We start from the raw sequence: 19463 nt of genomic DNA, 5'->3' as shown, positions 1-19463 counted from the left end.
GCGCTTCCTGAAATAAAAACTTCTGTTTTTGCCAAATGAGAACCCTCACCTTTTTTTTTACAGTTATTTAGTGGATAATATTTTGATGTAAGCACCTAGTTCAAAATTGGAAGGAGTAATTTATCAGTTATTATTAAGATGTCTAATCCTGAGATAATAATCCTTAAACACGGCTTCGCAAAAATACAACAATATATAATATTGGATCTAGTATTTATTATGCTTAGAAGGTTAGACCATTTTTACAATTTATAAATAAATAAATAATGATGGATTAATATTAATTACTAAAATGTTCAAATCACTATAGTTCACATAGCTCCCTTTGATTTCGATACCCCTAAAATGTTCGGAAAAATTATCCTCTAAATAATTGGCTACTATAGAATAGTTATCATTTAAAAAACAGGAGTTTGTTACACACTTACAATGTGGGAAACTTCATAATTAGGTAGTTGAAATTATCACAAGAAATAGAAAATTCCAAAAATCAGATTTTGAATCACTGCATCGAAGGAAAAAAAGGTGGTGAGCATGCATTGTCAATCACTCTGTATACATGAGCTTAAGTGTGTGTGTGTCCTATATACATAAATGTGTATACACGTTGATTTAAAATTAATGACGTGATTTCGCTCGCGGTCTATGTGTACAATGTCTATTATCATAATTGATGGATACCTCTGTATGTAGGTAACAGTATATAAAATAGTCACAGTACCTATTGTTCTTTTCGAAAAAGCATTCGTCACAGAAAGCATTGATTCCGTCGCAAAAGCGCAGTCTCGGGTCGTATCCAAAATGCCCTTCCATTCGCGCAAACGGCAGAGTACAACGATACGATATAGAACGATTAGTGGGTTATGGTTATGAAATATTTCACGTGAAATTTTAACTTAGAGATATTTCAAAATTCAAACTTCCACCCTTTTTGGAATATATATTTTTTAAATTTTTATTTAAATTTTGTGTCTTTTGGCATGTTTCATTAAATTATCACTAGATGATCAAACTTATTTTACGCCTGATTATCAATATTTGATTCCCAATCACGATGCGTAGATAGAGGAGATATTATACATAATATATAAGATTGATAATTATTATGCAATTTATAAAATGTACGATGAAAGCAATATCATCAAAATTAAATATTTCAAAAAAAATTAAATTTCATGAAATTTTCGAAATTAATAATAATATATAAATATGTGTACAATATTTATGTCATGTATAATTATTTTAATGTTATTTATATCGAATATCACCTAACAGTACGGTGACTAGAAATTACATGAGGGGGGAGGGGGGATACTGCATTCCCGTCGCTAGAGCACAAGCAAGTCATGAATTGTTTTAGGTAGAAATATAATTTTAAAAGAATCGAAAGTGCAAAATGTAATAAATATTGGTAAAGAAGAGGGGCATTAAAGTTCTCGTCTTAGGACTGACAATTTCTCACTACGAGGTTGTTGGACTATACATATAATGCGTATATATGTATTTTAGTTTCGTACTTATTATACCAATGGTTAATATTATTGTTAAATATAGTATTTCAATCGTATAAATATCGAAGTAAATTGATTTTTTGATATGTAAGTATACATTAATAATATATTACCAATATATGAATGAAATAGTAGAATGATCTACACCTAGGACGAACCTGCAGGTTCCTCCACTGTCGCATAATATTTATAATATGATTCTTAAAGTCAGTCGCCATTTATATAACTACCCACTTTCTATCAAAGTACCTGTATAACTATGCTATAATATATTATACAGTGGAGCAAGTCAGCGTTGTTATAGTTAACAAATAATAAATTATCTATAAAAGTTTAAAATTAACACGAACACAAATGTTGACTTAATTGAGTTAAAGAAATAAATAATGTATCAACTACCACCAGATGTATCATGCACTTATAGACTATAATATTATAGCGTTTGAGCGAATAATTTGAAATTTCTCAAATCACAACTATTATAGGTATGTAATTAACCATTTTATTATTATTTATCGACCTTAATTGATTTTTCATTTATGCGAATATTGTAATACTATAAATCATAATGATTTTTTTTTTAAATTCGTTCTACTCATAATATATTTATAATATTTTGCAAAACCTTAGAGACTAGAGTCATCGGTTTTTTCTGTAAATATCGATAATGAATGATTTACGTAATGACGCCTATATTCACTGCCTAAATTGATGCCATTAAGCCAAAGATAAAGAAGATGGGTCTGTGGCACTGTGGCATACCCACATATACAATAAATCTCACTAAACGTACATTATATCGTATATAATATTATCGTCAAAGACGTAAATTAAAGAATTAACGTTACGAGAACGCCCACATATTGTGTGGTCTCCATATTACGAACGTAAGACTTAGCAAAAGTTGTGTTATTCAGCAGCTCCAATCTTGTGCAATACCTTCTCAACCGTTAATAGTAGACAGAATTAACACATTAAACCAAACTTAGAAGAAATTAACATCATCTGTACTTTTACATGGGATTTTTACAATATTAAAATGTGTAAGCGATTTATGAGAATTTTTAAATTGTAATATTTTGCATAGTAGGCTCTCATAACTTTCTACAAATTCATAATATCGTCAAAAACGCACTTGAAAGCTCAGATAATATCCTTACCTTTAAGTTTAATTTAGTTATATCATTAAAGCTCAATACACAAAAATTGGAACAGCTTTATTCAAATTTGATATGTTGTACTCCATAAGTTCGTAGGATGGAGACAACACAAGCAGGTGTGTGGCGCATCCTTTTAATGACTTATATGTACCTAGTCAATAACTATATTTCGTTATTGTTACTGACTATCCTTAACACATAAAGTTAATTTAGGAGAGACAGAAACTTTTTGTTTGAAATTCGAATTATTTATAGGTACGTCATAATATTATCATATAAATCAATAGTTTTGACAAAAAGAGTTTACATTGTCACAGGACTTCCTAAGTTTCTTAAAAAGTTTTAGTAATTTGATGATGGAATAATAATTTTGTTAATAAGTAATAATAGTGTAATATACTTACACGTGTTCTATTCGAAGCATTTTTTTCTAGAAATTCATGAACTATAGTAAAACTACTATGGTAAATTTACTCAGAACTCTTAAATCGTAGTAGGTACGTCTGTATTATATTACAATAAATGTTTATGTTATAGAAATAACAATCCTGCTTTAAATATTTTTTTTAAAAAAAATCTCGAAGGGTACTTTAATTTTTACCAAGTGATTGTTGGTAGTTGCCACAAATTGAGAGCGAAGAGGAGTTTATCTGTACTTATAATATAGTTATATATTCACGACTTACTATAAGTAGTTGTAACCGTGAAATTTTACCTCAGTTATATTTTACCCTATTGAGGTAAAATTTTACAAACAATGATTTACTTCCGGTAACATTTCACTAGCGATTACTTACCTCAAGTTAAACATTTAACCAGGGATATTTTCACTTGTGAATATTTAACCCTGAGTAAAAACCCACAAGATTTAATAAATTACCATGTGTAGAAATAATATGTTTGAGTTTGATTTGGGTATTTATCATGCGTGTTTCAATACTTAAATATAGATTAGACTTTTCACCATATTATTAAAATATTATTTACTGCACACATTGAAATTTTTATTTAAATACATTTTAAGCTACCTATACATATTTATACCTCAAACCATACTAGTCAGTATTTATATTTACTTTTCCCCACGATAACCTAATCGAATTTCGTTCCCTCGTACAAAAATATTTACTGTGCACGGGATGCAAACCGATTTCATCACCGTGGCCTACTTCGCGGATTACGAGTAATTTAAACATTTTTTATTCCTACATTTTAAATGACTCTCCATAGTATAACCATGGAAACATGTCTTTAATACGTCGCGATTGCACAAATATTTTTAGACTACATTTGTGGGTGTGTAGTATATGTGCATTAATCTTTAGTAAGCGCGTACAGCACATCTTCGAAGGATATTGTCATGAACTTCATACATTTTCCGTTAACACATATTTTATCCGTAACGTAACTACACGTATTTTGACCTCGAGACCGAATTTAAAAAAAAACATTGTTCTAAACATTCGTGTACATGCATTTTTATGGTTTTTTAATTAATTACGTATTATATTTTATCATCGCATCGTCTAGTAACCGTAACATGGTCGTTGATTGAATAGTATACTGTATGCGCCATAGGTCACTCGACCTCTTATTTATTATTTTATACTGTGGAAAGTTTTTATCCCTTGAGTTTATCCACCAGCTACATATAAATGTATTTAGGTATTGTGCGTACATAAAAAAATGGAGAAATCGACGAGCTTTCGGAGGAAGCATTGTCAAAAAATCACAAAGATTCACGTTTCTTACATAATATTGTTTTTAATTTAATGAAGTTTGTTTAGAATTGATACAATTTCTCAGGCTGCAAACAAATTGCGTCATGTTTCTGTAAACATCGAGATGGTAATTTTTTATGTTTAACGAAGCTTATCATTTTTATTTTAAAGTATTACTTTGGATACGATTGGATACAATATATTTTTATCGTTTGTCTATTTATACCATAGGTTCCCAACCTATGGTCCGTGGACCACTAGTGGTCCTCGAGACATTGTCAAGTGGTCCTCGAGCCATACTTACAAAATGTAAAAATATTTTAATAATTTAATTTTCCTTTGAGGCATAACACTAATTACTGACATTCGTGTATAGTACGTCGTTTCTTTATAAATTTATATTATATAGTGAAATCCATGTTATTAAAAGCTTCATATTCATGTAATAATAATCAAAATTCTAAAATATGTGAAAAAAAATTGATTCTTATTTGTAAGAAAAATAAGGTACACAATTGAGGTGGTCCGTGACGTATCAAAAGTTCTCATAGTGGTCCATAGTACCAAAAAGGTTGGGAACCACTGAATTATATACAAACACATTTAATATAATATTAAAAATTTCAAAATATTGTTAAACATTAATATTTATTTTAAACTTGCGAAAATCGTTTTAGAAAAATAGGATACATACATGATGCATATGATGGGCCTTGGGGTTAACATCGTTAATACTATTATAGCGTGTTCGGAAAACGTCGAAGGTACTACGACATAATCACCATTCGTCACGTTTTATTAGAAGAAATCGAGTTTAATCGTCAACCGCGTTGGTATATGTAAACATTTTTAATATTGTCCATGAATTACAAACTCACATAAAAACAGCTAATATAATATATTTATGTGATTACATTGTTATTTTTATTCAATTAATTCTACCTACACCAACTGTTCTGATTCATCTTACAATATTATATTGTACCGGTATTAATGTAGGTACCCTATACTATTATTTATTAATAATATGTTCAATTTTTAATTTAATATGATGATATGTTTATATATATATATATATATATGAGAAGATACTTCCAATAATAATTAGTCGAATATGATGAATATATTTACCCTTTACCCAATGTAAATTATTGAATAATAATAAATAAACATCTGAAATTGTGAATTAGAACTGACATTGTAAAACATATTAATATATTATATTAACATACCACGTAGGTTCCTATGTAATTAATCAACTGAAAAATATATTCTATCAGTGATGTCATAGTCAGCAGCCTAGGAATAAGCTACCCTTTAATGAAATTTCAAGAACATTTAATAATTCAGACTTATTCTGGGTTCTATATTTCTATAACTTCTATGAAATGTGTAACCATGTTTCAAGATTGTAATTTATAGATTAATTTTATAGATTTTAATTTCTTTTCTATTTTCTTATCTTTTTGCTTTTCAATAAATTCTATAGTATTTGAATATTCCACATTCAAGTTTCGAGTGTGTACCGTTACGCATCGGTTGTGGTATCGGAGTTGAGTACGTCCTGTTGACTTGTTGATCTGGCTTTGTTATCTAATAAATATTCATAGAGATATTAACATTTCAGATGAAACAATTTTGGACGAGCATTGTGACGGTGGAAAGCAAAAATGCCAAACAACATTATTATGAAAAAAATATTCTGACTGTACTACTGTAGACTATTATTTATTTAATACTTTTGTTTAAAAATAATGTTAAGCATTAATGAAATTGTGGAAATTCTAATTAGGTGGCTTGCTATTGCTTTTTGTTATATTTATTTTTTTTTGAAATAGAGTTTATTATTGAAATAATTTAGAAATGTCGAATTTTCATTAATACTAAAGGAAATTCATATTTTCTTTCACTCTTTCTTATACAATTAAGAGGATCGATAAACATAGATGCAGTGCTCTCATACCACGTTAGTAGTATGCATTTGTTAGTTCTGGCTTAATTTTTTCAGGGAGATTGGAATCACTGTTAGCAAATCATTATTCCTCAGCTTTTTTCATCTCCCTGTAAAAATGGAGCCAGAACCAACAAATTCATACTACTCCACGTAATATAGCGTAAATATACTTTCATTGTTTTATCAAATATCATATTTTTTATACGACAAAAAAAAGCCAAATGTGGGGAGGAGATGATACCCTCATCACTCGCGATCCCGCCCCTGCATATAAAATCAGCGGTTAAAGAGTTACTAATAGCTTAATTAATAGTGCAGTTTAGTACAAGAAAAAAAATGTGCAGACACCAAAATTAAAAATAATATACCTACCCACATCATTACAGGAGAATTTATGGTGGATTGGGATTAAAGGGGCTAAAGGTTCCTTAAATAAAAAATAATCAGTCCTCCCCAAAGTAAAATTCTTGGTGTGCCACTGAGATTATTTCATGTTTTAATATTGTTAATATTTAAGCGCTGAAACAGAAAATATTTTTTAACTTCTATCGTTTGTTATAATATTAATTAAATCATTTTCGTGAGTATGCTTTTATATTATGCATATATAATATATATATATATATATTATGTAATCGGTAATGTGGAATACCGGACAATGTAGATACATATTGCCATGTCGATTTGGTCTGGCCTGGACAATATTTTAAGCGAAGTTACAAAATTATTTTTTGTGCAGTATATTTTCTATCTTTCATTACTAATTATTTTATTATAATATAATATTGACGAAAAAACGAAAAAAATAATTAATTTTATATTATATATTTTAAAATATTTATTTTATTCTGAATAACAATGATTGGGACTTGGGATATTAGTATGATATTGGGTATTATATTTAATATTGAAGGATGATCGATGTACTTGTACGCAAAATAATTAAATGCAAGTGTAGGAAAGCAGACTGTCTTTGCAATTCTAAATGCCATTCTAATAAATCATGTTGAAATAATGATAGGCAATAATACAATTCTAAAGAACCTCAAAATTGACTTTTAGTATTTACTTTCATAGTGTTGTGTTATCAATAATAGGTATAATAATTATTACCATTATTATCATGGTTTTTAAGATATTTAGAATAAAATAAATAGGTTGGTAATAATACAGTTATAATTAACACTGAAATAATCAATTGTTGTTTGTTTTTTTTATCAATATTACACAATTATTATTGGGTATAATAATAATAAATGTAATAGAAAATATTTCATAAAAAACAATTTGTATGTATTCATTTTTCAAATTGTATGGACAGGATCAAATTGATCGGGCACTGTGTGCATTGCCCTTAACATATATTATAGATTTATATTATAATATTATAAATAATATGTATATAATATTATGCGTTCATTAAGAATAAGAGAGTGATTAGCCCATATGCTTATTTATTTTCACATTTTATTAAATCGATAAAAAAAAGTTGATTAAAATTATTAAAATTAATGCAGATATTTGTCTACCGTTATATACGTACATGAATTATTCGAGATTAAGCTATTGATTTGAAATCAAAAATGTGTCGTACCTCTAAACATTTGTTTTTTAAAGTGATTAAACAAAAAAAAATTTAAAATCCAAACAAAGGTCATAGTTTACAAGAAATTTGTTAAGTTAACTATTCGGAGAAATTTAACTACCAATTTCCTAGCACCCTCGACCACTCCCTTATTCGCACATAATATGTGTAAATTGTAATTAATAAAATAATATAAAATAACATTATTATCATTATTATAAACGGACGTTGTACTAGAAGTATTAAGTCTGCTTATGCTGCTAATTTGTGATATTAGGTGTAGTATTTAATATTTATTATACTATTTATACTATTGGATAATTTTTGCAAATTATTTGTATTGATAAATCAATAGCAATTGCTAACTTTTTCAAATCGTCAAAGCCCTCATATCGACTTGACCCATTACCATAAGCATAGGAATTATCCTCAGTACACAGTCATATAACTCAAAACTACTCTCTTGAATTTTGACATCGAGTGTATCTAAGTACACAAAAAATTCTCAAAAAAATATCTTCTTGATGATTGAAAATGAAAAAGCGGAGTTTCTATATGAAAGAAAACAGAAGCTTGCATTGTCAAAGGATCATTCTTAAGTGTTACAAAAAATCGCAGCGATTCAAAAATAATAATACGTTCTTCGAGTGTTCGTATTTTAAAATTCCAAAAATCAGAATTTGAATGTACGCATAATTTGAGCACAAAATTATGGCGAGCATGCTTAAAAAATCACCTTGTTTGAAGGCGAAGTGTGTAGTTAAAAAATATTATTGCAAACTATATTATAAATTATTATAATTCGTAATTGGAATTGTTTCGCACGTACCTACTGGCCGGCGTTATCAGTATACATTTCGGAGGACTTTCGCATCGTTATCGCAGTATACTCTAATACCGATACGATTGTTTGTAAGTGTCAAACTTTCGAAACCCGCCCGGCGGCGTCACGGTAACGCTCTCTGTGCTATGATATGATGTTATAATATTATTGTCGTTTGCGGGGACAGACGGACACTCGTCGCTGCTGGCTCGGGCAAGTCACTGCGAAATGTTTACCACGTCGTCGTCGTCGTCGTCGTCGTCGTCGGATACAATATAAACATTTAAAATATACACTGAACGTCGTCGTCCCTCCACCACGGCGGTGTGTGTAACCGTATCGCGCACATAAGCCCGTCGTGTATCCGTTCGCCCGCCGGGCCAAAAATAGACGCACGCCCGGAGACTGTTTTTTTTTTTTTTGACCGGGCGCCAAGCCGCCGCGAACCTCAATCTCTGGCGATAAGTCTTTTTTATAATACAATGTATATATATATATTATAATATTAATCGTCTCTCCCCGTGCGTGGTTGCCGAGCGTCACGGTCGCGGGTCGGGGTGATCCAGGGGGGTGTGGAGTGGAGTGTGGGGTGGAGAAGAAGGGTACACCCGACAGGAAGGGGGATTGCGAGGCGAACGAAATTTTTTGTTTTCGCGTCGTCTCGAAATTGGCTGTAAACTGCGGATTAATATTATTATTTTCAAAGTCATGATGCGAATACTGCCTTAGAAACGCGTGTGCCGATTTTGATGCGCGATCTATTAACGGACAAACGGTTGCCAACCCCTTTCCCTCCTCTCCGACCACGACGATACACCATTACACCGAACGCCTTACCCACGCCTCGTGCCCACTATGCAACAGTGATATTTAACAGTTATAACCAGTTACATTATTATAAATATACGCGTATGTATACATTCAGCGCCGTCCATTACCGCACAAAGTGCGTAATAAAGCCCACAAAAAATGCTCGATACGGCGCCCATAACATTTCTTTATAATTTGTTACAAAATACGATTTAATCATTTGTTTTTAAAACCGAAATTAATTTAAAAAGAGGGGTTTTTAAATCATCATCTGAACTTTTATATATAGGTATTAATCGTAATTAAAAAAAAACATGGGTACCAACTGCAGATTTGTCAAACTTTCACCTTGTTAATAAGTACTTACATCATATAATTTTCTCTTTGTTGTTACAGTTAGGTTCCGAAAATTCGATAAAAGAACTATAACTGTGTATCATACAAGACACGAACATCTGTCTAATATCGAAGTATTAAAATACATATTGTATTTATTATATTGTATATTATAATAATTTGCTTCACTTATGCCTATTGAGTTAAAACGAACATTTTACGTAATACATAATATTGTATGAACTTAATCCGATTTACGGCGCACGATAAAGTGGGAACGATTCGAGAGTGTTGACGAGGTTATGTAATTTAATAATATTATGATATTATACGATCTGCAGTCTGCAACACACACCTAAATGATATTAAAGTCGCTGAACTAAATCCACGTTATCGTAATATCATTATAGGTATAGCATAATATTAATAATAATAATAGTATAATATTGTGCATGCGAATTTAATATGTACTAAATTAGGCGTCGGGTTAAAGGTAAGTAATTATTTTAACGTAGTCGAGAGGTTTCTTACCTGCAATTGTCCACCGCATTTTCCGCTCGGGAGTAATGCTGCGGCGAGTAGACGGTGTTGGAAGGCGGTGGCGTTGGTGGCGGTGTTGGCGGTGGAGGCAGGATGACGCCCCTTCTTCGACGGGTCCGGCTGTAAAAAGGATAATCGCATCCTAAGTACACACAAAAGCCACAGAGATCCGCTGGTGCGTGGACCTGTATGCTCCTCGTGCCAAAACCATCCCACTCTTATCCTTCAATGTATTCGTGCGTGCTTGTGTGTGTGTGCGAGAGTGTGTGCGTGTTATATAATATACAGGGTGATTCGCCAATCACGACCATCCCCCATTTTTTCCTTAAATAGTGAATTTATTCAAATTCTGGTTTTTGGATTTTTTTTTAGTGTAGTTAGGCACTTAAGAATCATATTTTAAAAGTCTATTGTGCACCTTTAGGTGAGATCTATGGCAAGGCAAACTTTTTTTTTTAATGAGAACCACCCTGCAATGATATCCGTTGTTAGGATATAAGTTGTTAATCGATAATAAAGACCACGAAGCAGTAGTATACAGCATTGGGGGGGGGGGTTCAATCCCCTCTTTATCTTTTTCGCACTATGCAGAAACATGCAAATGTTTTAATTAAGGTTTAAAACATGCAGGTATGTGAAGCCATAGTGTATCATATGATATGTATAGCACCGTAGAATACTATGCCTGATATTCAAGGGAGAATTTAACAATTTGCCTATTCTAAAAACAAATCACTACTGTACGGCAAAATATCTAAGCATAAAAATTATTTACTCAATATTTTTTATTTACTTATTTACCTTTTCATATTAATTTAAATTAAAGTGTGTCAACAATTTAAATCCAAGAAAATAATTTAACAACTTTGAATTTAATTTTTAAATTATGTAGCTATTATAAATAAATGAGTGACTATAGAGTAAATCCAGATACGAATGTATTAAGTGGTTAGATACGCGGAATTGGACAGTTATTAATTTTCTTATTGTAATATTTTAGATTGTTCGAATTTTGATGATGTTGTATAATTTTGCATTATCCAAGACTTGCAGGAGTTAAACTAGATTTGTTTAACTAGGGTTTGCAAATAAAAAGTTTGGTGATCATTTAATCTTGATAATGTTAAAAATGTTTTAATGATTCAATGAAATATTGCATGTTGAAAGTAAGTATATATTTTTGTTTTTTAATGAATCGAGAATTCTGGATGGAACTACTTTCGCATTATTTCGACCCAAAATAGACAAAATTATACCTAACATAATTTAATTAAAATGATTTTTTATTAGTTATTTAGTGGTTTATCTAATTGTATGGTGTCTTTTATTCGATTGGCCAATATGTAATTGAATAGAGAAATTTGAAATAATTTTAATAAGTAGAATTTTTACAGCTATTTATTGTTGTAGTTATTTTATAAATCCTATGTTTTATAAATTTAAAAATAAAAATTTATGTATGTACCGGTGTATTTATTCTATAAATTATTTAATTTTAAAAGTAAAACTATAAAACCTTGTATAATTAAATATTTAATAAGTCTAAGAATACCCTGAGCTTTACTGTTTATAGTTTTATGAACTATTTATGTAAAAATAATAAGTGCATATTTATGCTTATTTGTACTTTTTTTAAGTGCATAAAAACATAAATATTTAGTACTGTTTTATTATTTTCCTCAGGTATTGAGATGCTTGTATAATATTTAAATATTATACTTACTAACGTCTACCAGCGTAGTGGCGGATCTAGGATTCGGTTTTTTTTGAGGGGATGGGGAGTTGGGGAAAGCAACATTTTTTTACATTATTACATATTTTTATAGAAACACTTATATTATATAATGGTATTTTAAAATATATTATTAATTATAATGTATTATATAGGTGTAAATACATAAAAAAGTATTAAAATTAAAAATATTTGTATATAAAAAAAATATAATTAAAAGTAATATTTTATAAACGAAATTGTAAACGTCGTTGTTTTGGAAACAAATCTTTTACTCCTTACACATCTTATGGGTCGGGGGACCCACGTACCCCTGGCCTTCTCCTTAAATCCACCACTGTACCAGTGCTCAGTTATGTGGTTTATTTATGAAGACAATTATATTTTATCTGTAGATTTTAGACATTTAAAATTTTTTTGAAAATATATTCTTTGAATATAAGTTTAGCCATTTCAAAAAAACGTTTCTGAAAAAAAGTTAATATTATTATTTCATATCTTTATAATTTTTAAATTTTACTTTTGAACTACACCATAGATTTTTGATTTCATATTCCGAAGAAGAATATTGTTTGAAGTATTTTAATCTATAAAGACCATATTTTGAATAATTAGTTTATTAGCTATAAACTTATAACTGTATAAACATATGAAATTTAGAAGAGCGGAGTAGTGGATAACATTTTACGGTTTACCCCTGTATACCACTATACTCCTGGGATGGATTGGAGCAACTATATTCAGCCCGGGAAATTTATGTTTTGACCGACCCTTGCTATTTCGGTATCACAAAATGTCAAAATGTGCAAAAATTAAACGTATTTACCTAAGTTTTAATAAATGAATGTTGCATCCTTTTCCAATCTTTAACATTCTCATCAAAACAACTTAAGATTCCATAATGTGTTTAATAATTTATCTTAGGTACACAGTATAATGAATAATGTATTGCTTATTTTCTATTACTCTATAACTGAATCACAGAGGATGAAAAACATAGGTCGATGTTTAAACTGCTTGAGTCAAGTAAACTTAATGTTTTTTGTAGTTTCCTTTTTCTTTCTCTGATTTGATCTTCACCACTCTTTCTTTTAGTTTTCATTTTAAATAACTAATAGCAGAGTAAAATATATTACAAAATCACCAAATAATATACAAAAATAAAATGAAAAAAGGAAAAAATGTACTTTTATGTATTAAAAACGTTCATTGAACGCGCGAAACTATTCTTATTATAGTTATCATCCTATTATTTCTATTCACAAATAAATAATATTATTAGTGCAATATTTTTATATTGTATTTTACTATTATGTACAAGAATACAACACATACAAAGTGGGTAAATGAATGTCGCTCTTCTCTCCAGTAGGTTACAAGTGGGTCATTGTAATGTGAATTGAGTGATATAAAGTCATTGTATACGGAAAACGATTCTGAGCGAAGACGGTCCGACAGCCTATAATATTACTTAGTATAATTTAGTATATTATTTGATGATATTATTGTGATTAAAGTAATTTATTTTTCTAGTAAGCATAGATTTTGCCAAAAAAATACATTTGAAAAGTCATTGTGTGTATACAGTATAATAATATATTTTAAAAGGTTCAAGTACCTACCCATGAATAATATATTTAACAATATTTTTAATAATATTTACAACAAAATAACATAAATCATTATTCTTTGTTATTTACTATGTTATTTCGTCTGTATTCGAACATAAAAAAATCTAAAAAAAAAAAACTAGGATTCTTTATTTTTATAGTTTTTGGTTACAGAATAACGTAGCTACATGGAACTTTGTTTTAAATTTTCAACCCTTAGCTATACAATTTTTACAATTTTAAAATTTTATAAATTTTTTAGTATAAAATTATTTGTAAATTATGAATGATATGAATTTTACCAAAATTTGAATTTTAAATGGCTTAAAAATAAATTGTACCTAATATTTTACTAATATTTTACTATTAATACTTTAATATTTTTCAATTTATATAGTAAAATATATATATCAGGAGTCTTGTATTAAATTTTCAAACTTTTTGACCCAACCAATAAAATTTTACTAACAATTGTAGAAAAAATACCAAAAAAATTGAAAATTGAAAATGTCCGTAAACAGCTCAAAACGAATCAAAATATTTTGAAAATTTGATCAAGTATATAAATTAATCATATAATCATATATGGTGTACATTTCAAGTATCTAAAACTATTCGTTTTTTGATTACAGCTAAATAAGAAAATCGTTATAATGAGAAATGGGGCTTGGACTTACAAATAATGGACTAAATATTAATTTTTAATTTTGGTTTGAAGATTTGGTGATAAATTGGATAGTGTTGACTTTGGAAAGGGCAAGGAGTATATAGTTTGGAGTATTTCGGCAGGTTGTGACTAATCATGATGCTATGGTGTATTCGGCATTCAGTAAGAATGTGGTTGATGGTGACTTGGACACCACAGACTGGGCATATTGGGGGTTCTTCTTTGGCCATTAAGAAACTGTAGTTTGAGTATGTCCGATACTGAGTCTTGAAATTATAACTTCAAATTGTCTGGGTGTTTCGATAGGGAATGTCCAATCGTCGGTTGTTATCTTTGATATGATTCAGTTAAGTGGGGTTGATGTCTATTTCTAGTGCCATCATAGTTGGCATTTATTTATTGTAAGCATTTGTATGTCCCTAAATGAAGTTATTTGTGTGAACTATGATAGTGGAGAGGTGATTGCGGTTTCGGCTACGAGATCAGTGAGCTAATTTTCGATGATGTAGAGTATCCGGGAATCCAGAAGAGTTTGATTTTGTATTTATTTTTGTTTTGTAGAGTGTAGATTTTATTTTGAATATATAGTCCAATATCTGATGAGTTATACATATAACAAATATTATATCGCTAGGGGAGTCAGTGAAGATGATGGCGTCTTGGAAGTGGTGATTTATTATTAGCTCTAGAGCTTTTATTGTGGCAATTGAATTTGCTGTAAAAACTGAGCAGGAGCTAGGGAGTTTGTACATGAATACCTTAATATCAACTACTATAACTATGTGCTGGAAACTAATAGATATACAGAGATATTAGAGGTTTATTGTTCTACAATTATGTTTTTAGAAACCTAAAAGATGGGAAATCGGTATCGGTAAGTAGACCAGTAGGCTGTAGCTGAATTCTATAGTGCATCTAGTGTCACTAACTACTGATCTGACTACACTAGAATAATAAAATGTATAAATAACTTAACGGAACTTATCAGTAATTGTAATAATACATCTATAATTATTATAAATAAGTGATAGCACTAATAAATTCAATAAAAAATAAAAATAAACAAATTTGAATGAAATAAAGAAAAAAAATGTAAGAAAAAATGTATTACTTATTTTCTTTTGTCTGTGTAAAATTGAAAACAATGCACCACTTTAGAACAGTTTTTCGGAATTGTTTGGTTCACAAAATAGTATTTTGAATATTCAGACATCTGAATTCTTCCAAATTCTTATTTCATTTTCTATTTATTTTAGCTTTTTAAAAATCGTTTGTATTATGTGCAATAACATTTGCAGATTAGACTCATGTCTAATTCTAATATCTTATCTATATGTTACACACTGACGACTGTTATGACACCAAAATGTACATGTGAAACAACTATGATGATTATGACAATCAAAATTAATATCTGTGAATATAGAGCGAGAGAATAGATCATATTTTTAAGATCCGGTCCTTGTGTTTCAGCTGGTGTAATGCCATTGAGTAGCTTTGACTTAACAACTTGTTACCTATGTCTCAAGGGTATCGTTTCTCTCCAGTATGCGTCTTCTGGTGTGCAGTCAGGTTGCCAATTTCATTGAGGGACTTGTCGTATATGTCACATGGATAAGGTTTCTCTCCTTATGTGTCTCCACCGATGCTTTGTCAAACTGCCACTTTCGCTGAATGAATTGTCGCATACATCTCAGAGGAAAGGTTTCTCTCCCGCATGCAGCGTCCGCTGGTGTGACGTCAGCTGGGTATACCTATTTAAAAGACCTGTCGCACACGCCACATGAGTATTGCATATTTCCCATCTGCGTTCTCCGGCTATTAGTAAGATCGTTCACGTAAATGTTTTTTTTCATTAATTGGAAATGTCGCCGTTGTTGCCGTTCACTGATTAAATGTTTATAAATTCTGGCATTATCGATTTTGTATATAACTGAGTAATATAACTTCTCTTAACAGAGAATCACTATAAAATTACATAGTTACAAGACGATTTTTTTTTGGTCGATTAGAACTTACTGTCGTCGTTAAGGTTTTGAACTGGTATTTGTTTTGCTACAATTAAAGCTATAATTAAAAGAAAATGAAATAATGATTGGGATATGTGAATATTCAAATATTCAAATATTCAAACTTCTGTTCTGTGAATTAGACAGTTCTTAAAAGTTGTTTGAAAGTGATGAATATTTTTTATTTTTACTCTAACAACGTTTATCCGATATAATAAATAATTGTCACTAGTATTGTTATCATCAGCTGCCTATAAACTGTATAAATTATAGTCAAATTGGTATTTGGTATGATAGTATTTTGGTGTCATGAAAGACACTGTGTGACATATAAATTGACATTATTGGAATGGGACATGAGATTAATCTGCAAATGTTATCAGTTTATCACCTATAACACCTATAAGAGTTTTATTTTAATCAATGCACCTCCATGTGTGGAGGTTCGAATCATTGGATTTTATGGGCCGCTTAAACAGTATAAAATACTATATCACATGACAACAATAAAAATCTGTCAATCTGTAGGATGAAATTCAAATTTGGGATTTTGATTCAATTATAAGTTAACTGTTTTGTACTCAAAACTATTTTATCTATTCCAAAAACAAACTGTTCATTAAAAAATGTAAAAAAATGAAATGGAGTTGGTACCGCTCTATTATACAGTAGTTATCAATTTCGAGCATGCCATACTTTGATGGATGTAATATATTTTAACTTAATCATCATAAATCTTTGCATACAAAAAAGTTGCGTGAAGTTGGTTACCTCCCACATTGCCATTTTGACTTCAAACCTTTACTATTTTAGCATTTGAACTTATTTGGAACTAATTGGAACCTAGTTTTCCGAATTAGGAACCTCATACCGTTCCCGATAAAAATGTATTTTGATTGGAGGTGTATAAAGGGGGGGGGGGGTGTATAATGTGGTGGGCACTGTCGTATCAACCTCGAACCCTTACCAATATTTTGCCACTGATTATCAATAATTTACAACTCTAATTTAGAAATTATCAAGTACACTTATTTCCTATAAAATCTAATTTTCCAAACTACCATCCACTTATACGAGAATTTTTTTAAAAATTATTTTTGATTAGTATGTTTATTTATAGTTACTTAAATTAGTAACCCAATACTATTATATTAAGAGGATGCCACACGGGCATTTGTTGTACTGCCTTACAAACATACAACATGGCAAATTTTGCGATCACAATAATACATCTTGCTCTTTAATTTCTAAAATTATAGTGAATTAACATCTTTAAATTTTAAAGGCAATCATATGACCTTGATATTATTATTTTTAAGTAAGTTATGATGATTTTAATGTGTGTAAATTAAAAAATGCCAGTGTAATGTCTGCTTAATATATACCTAATTAGTTAAAAAAACAGACAAGTGTTAAACTGTTTTTCGGGGAAACTGCAATCTTGTTTCATTAGATGTTTTTTTTTTCGTAAAGGTCACAATCAAAAAAAAATAATAACAATATTTAATTATATTCATTAGTTTTGGGTTTCCCGTCAAACGAACTAGTATTTTATACATATGCTCAAGTTTCTAGGAGCTGGCGTGGCTTAAAATTGAAGTTTTGATTACAAACCTTGCAGTTAATATTTTCTTACGCATTAACAAAAAATTGATGGGTGCCGCAAACTTGAAAATTACAAGAATAAGCCTAGAGCCACCCTAATTATATGCATTACCCCTGGCTTCTGTCGGACACTATTTGATTTTCAACAGAGGCTAGAGCTATTATTATATAATTATTTTTTGATTATTTTACTATTTACGAATCTATATGACGTGATCGGAATGCACTAACGCGCGATATCTTGTCCGAGGCACAATCGCTCAGTTTCCAATTCAGCAGTGCTTGCAAGTGGCATTTAACTTTTATTGATCTTATTTTTACAGTGAAAATGTATGAAAAGATGCCGAACCGAGAGTAACATAATTAAAAAGTACCGCTGCAGTGATCTTATGCAATTTATAACACGATAAGTGTTGTGTAGTGCCTTATGTATGCGCATAAAAAACATAACATTAATGGATGAGACGTCTCACCGATACTCGTCGGTTCGCACTAGGATTGTACGCATTTCATATTACCTTTGATATTTAGAATATTATTTTCAAAAATGTTGAAAAGAAGAAAAATCACGAATTTAGAAAATTAATTATCGATGAAAAATCAATATGACGTAATATTATATGTTAAAATTAATTTTGGATGATATTTCGTTACCCTTCAATAATAAATAACGGTGGTGTGCGATTAGTGAGATTATTTAAAAATATTTATAATGCCAATCATTTGTATTTAAATATTATCATTTAAATTACAATATTTCCTTAATATTAAACAGTAGGTATTAAGAATAACTGAAAAAAATCGGGGAGACGTCATGTATCTTATCTAATACGGTGATTATTCACCTAAATTATTTTTACCGGATATAATGTTATAATATTACGTCTGCCCGCCGTTTTTCGAAAACTCTACATCCCGTCAAAACAAATGTAGATCGATGATAATATGACGAACCGAACCGAACCGAATACAATAACCGTGGTTAAGCCGTTGTGCTCGAACGTGTTCGTAGCGGATTAGACGACAAACTTAGTACGACGGGTACGAGATGACTACGGTAAAACTGATGACGAGTGGTCGTCATATTATTACGACAACAAGCAATATTCGTCGTAGTGTGTGTGTGTGTGTTTTAGATTGAAGTAATATTGTTGTTGTGTCCGCATTACAGTCATGATGATTGTGTATGCAATTTGATTCTATTAATTCATAGGAGAAGGGACGTTGTCGGGTGTCCTTAATTTATGTTTGTAATTCGTCCACGTCGTCACCGACAAATCGTGGAGTAGGTATAATAAAAAATGATATACCAACACAGAACACAAACAAATAATATACTCTTAGCATTTTATTTGACACGCACAGTACAAATATTTATCACGATAATAATAATATTATAA

General features: G+C 30.0%; 1 protein-coding gene across 3 annotated transcripts in view; it reads right to left on the bottom strand.

Moving 5' to 3' along the window:
• LOC111041534 (protein quiver) overlaps window positions 1-19144 on the bottom strand; it is a 30688-nt gene extending 11544 nt beyond the window's left edge. Inside the window, exons 1-2 of one of the 3 annotated variants that reach the window (XM_022325823.1) lie at window positions 18924-19144; window positions 10432-10560 (exon numbers count right to left, since the gene is read on the bottom strand). In XM_022325823.1, coding sequence (XP_022181515.1) covers window positions 10432-10450 — 19 coding nt within the window. In that variant the 5' untranslated portion in view covers window positions 10451-10560; window positions 18924-19144. Of the gene's footprint in view, window positions 1-10431; window positions 10561-18908 lie in introns of all 3 variants that reach the window. The other 2 variants (XM_022325822.1, XM_022325821.1) reach the window with 2 other exon arrangements.
• Between the last annotated feature and the right edge of the window lie 319 nt (window positions 19145-19463).

Source organism: Myzus persicae, unplaced genomic scaffold (assembly GCF_001856785.1).
Source record: "Myzus persicae strain clone G006 unplaced genomic scaffold, MPER_G0061.0, whole genome shotgun sequence".
Taxonomy (NCBI): Eukaryota; Metazoa; Arthropoda; class Insecta; order Hemiptera; family Aphididae; genus Myzus; species Myzus persicae.
This window is presented reverse-complemented; position numbering and strand designations above follow the sequence as displayed.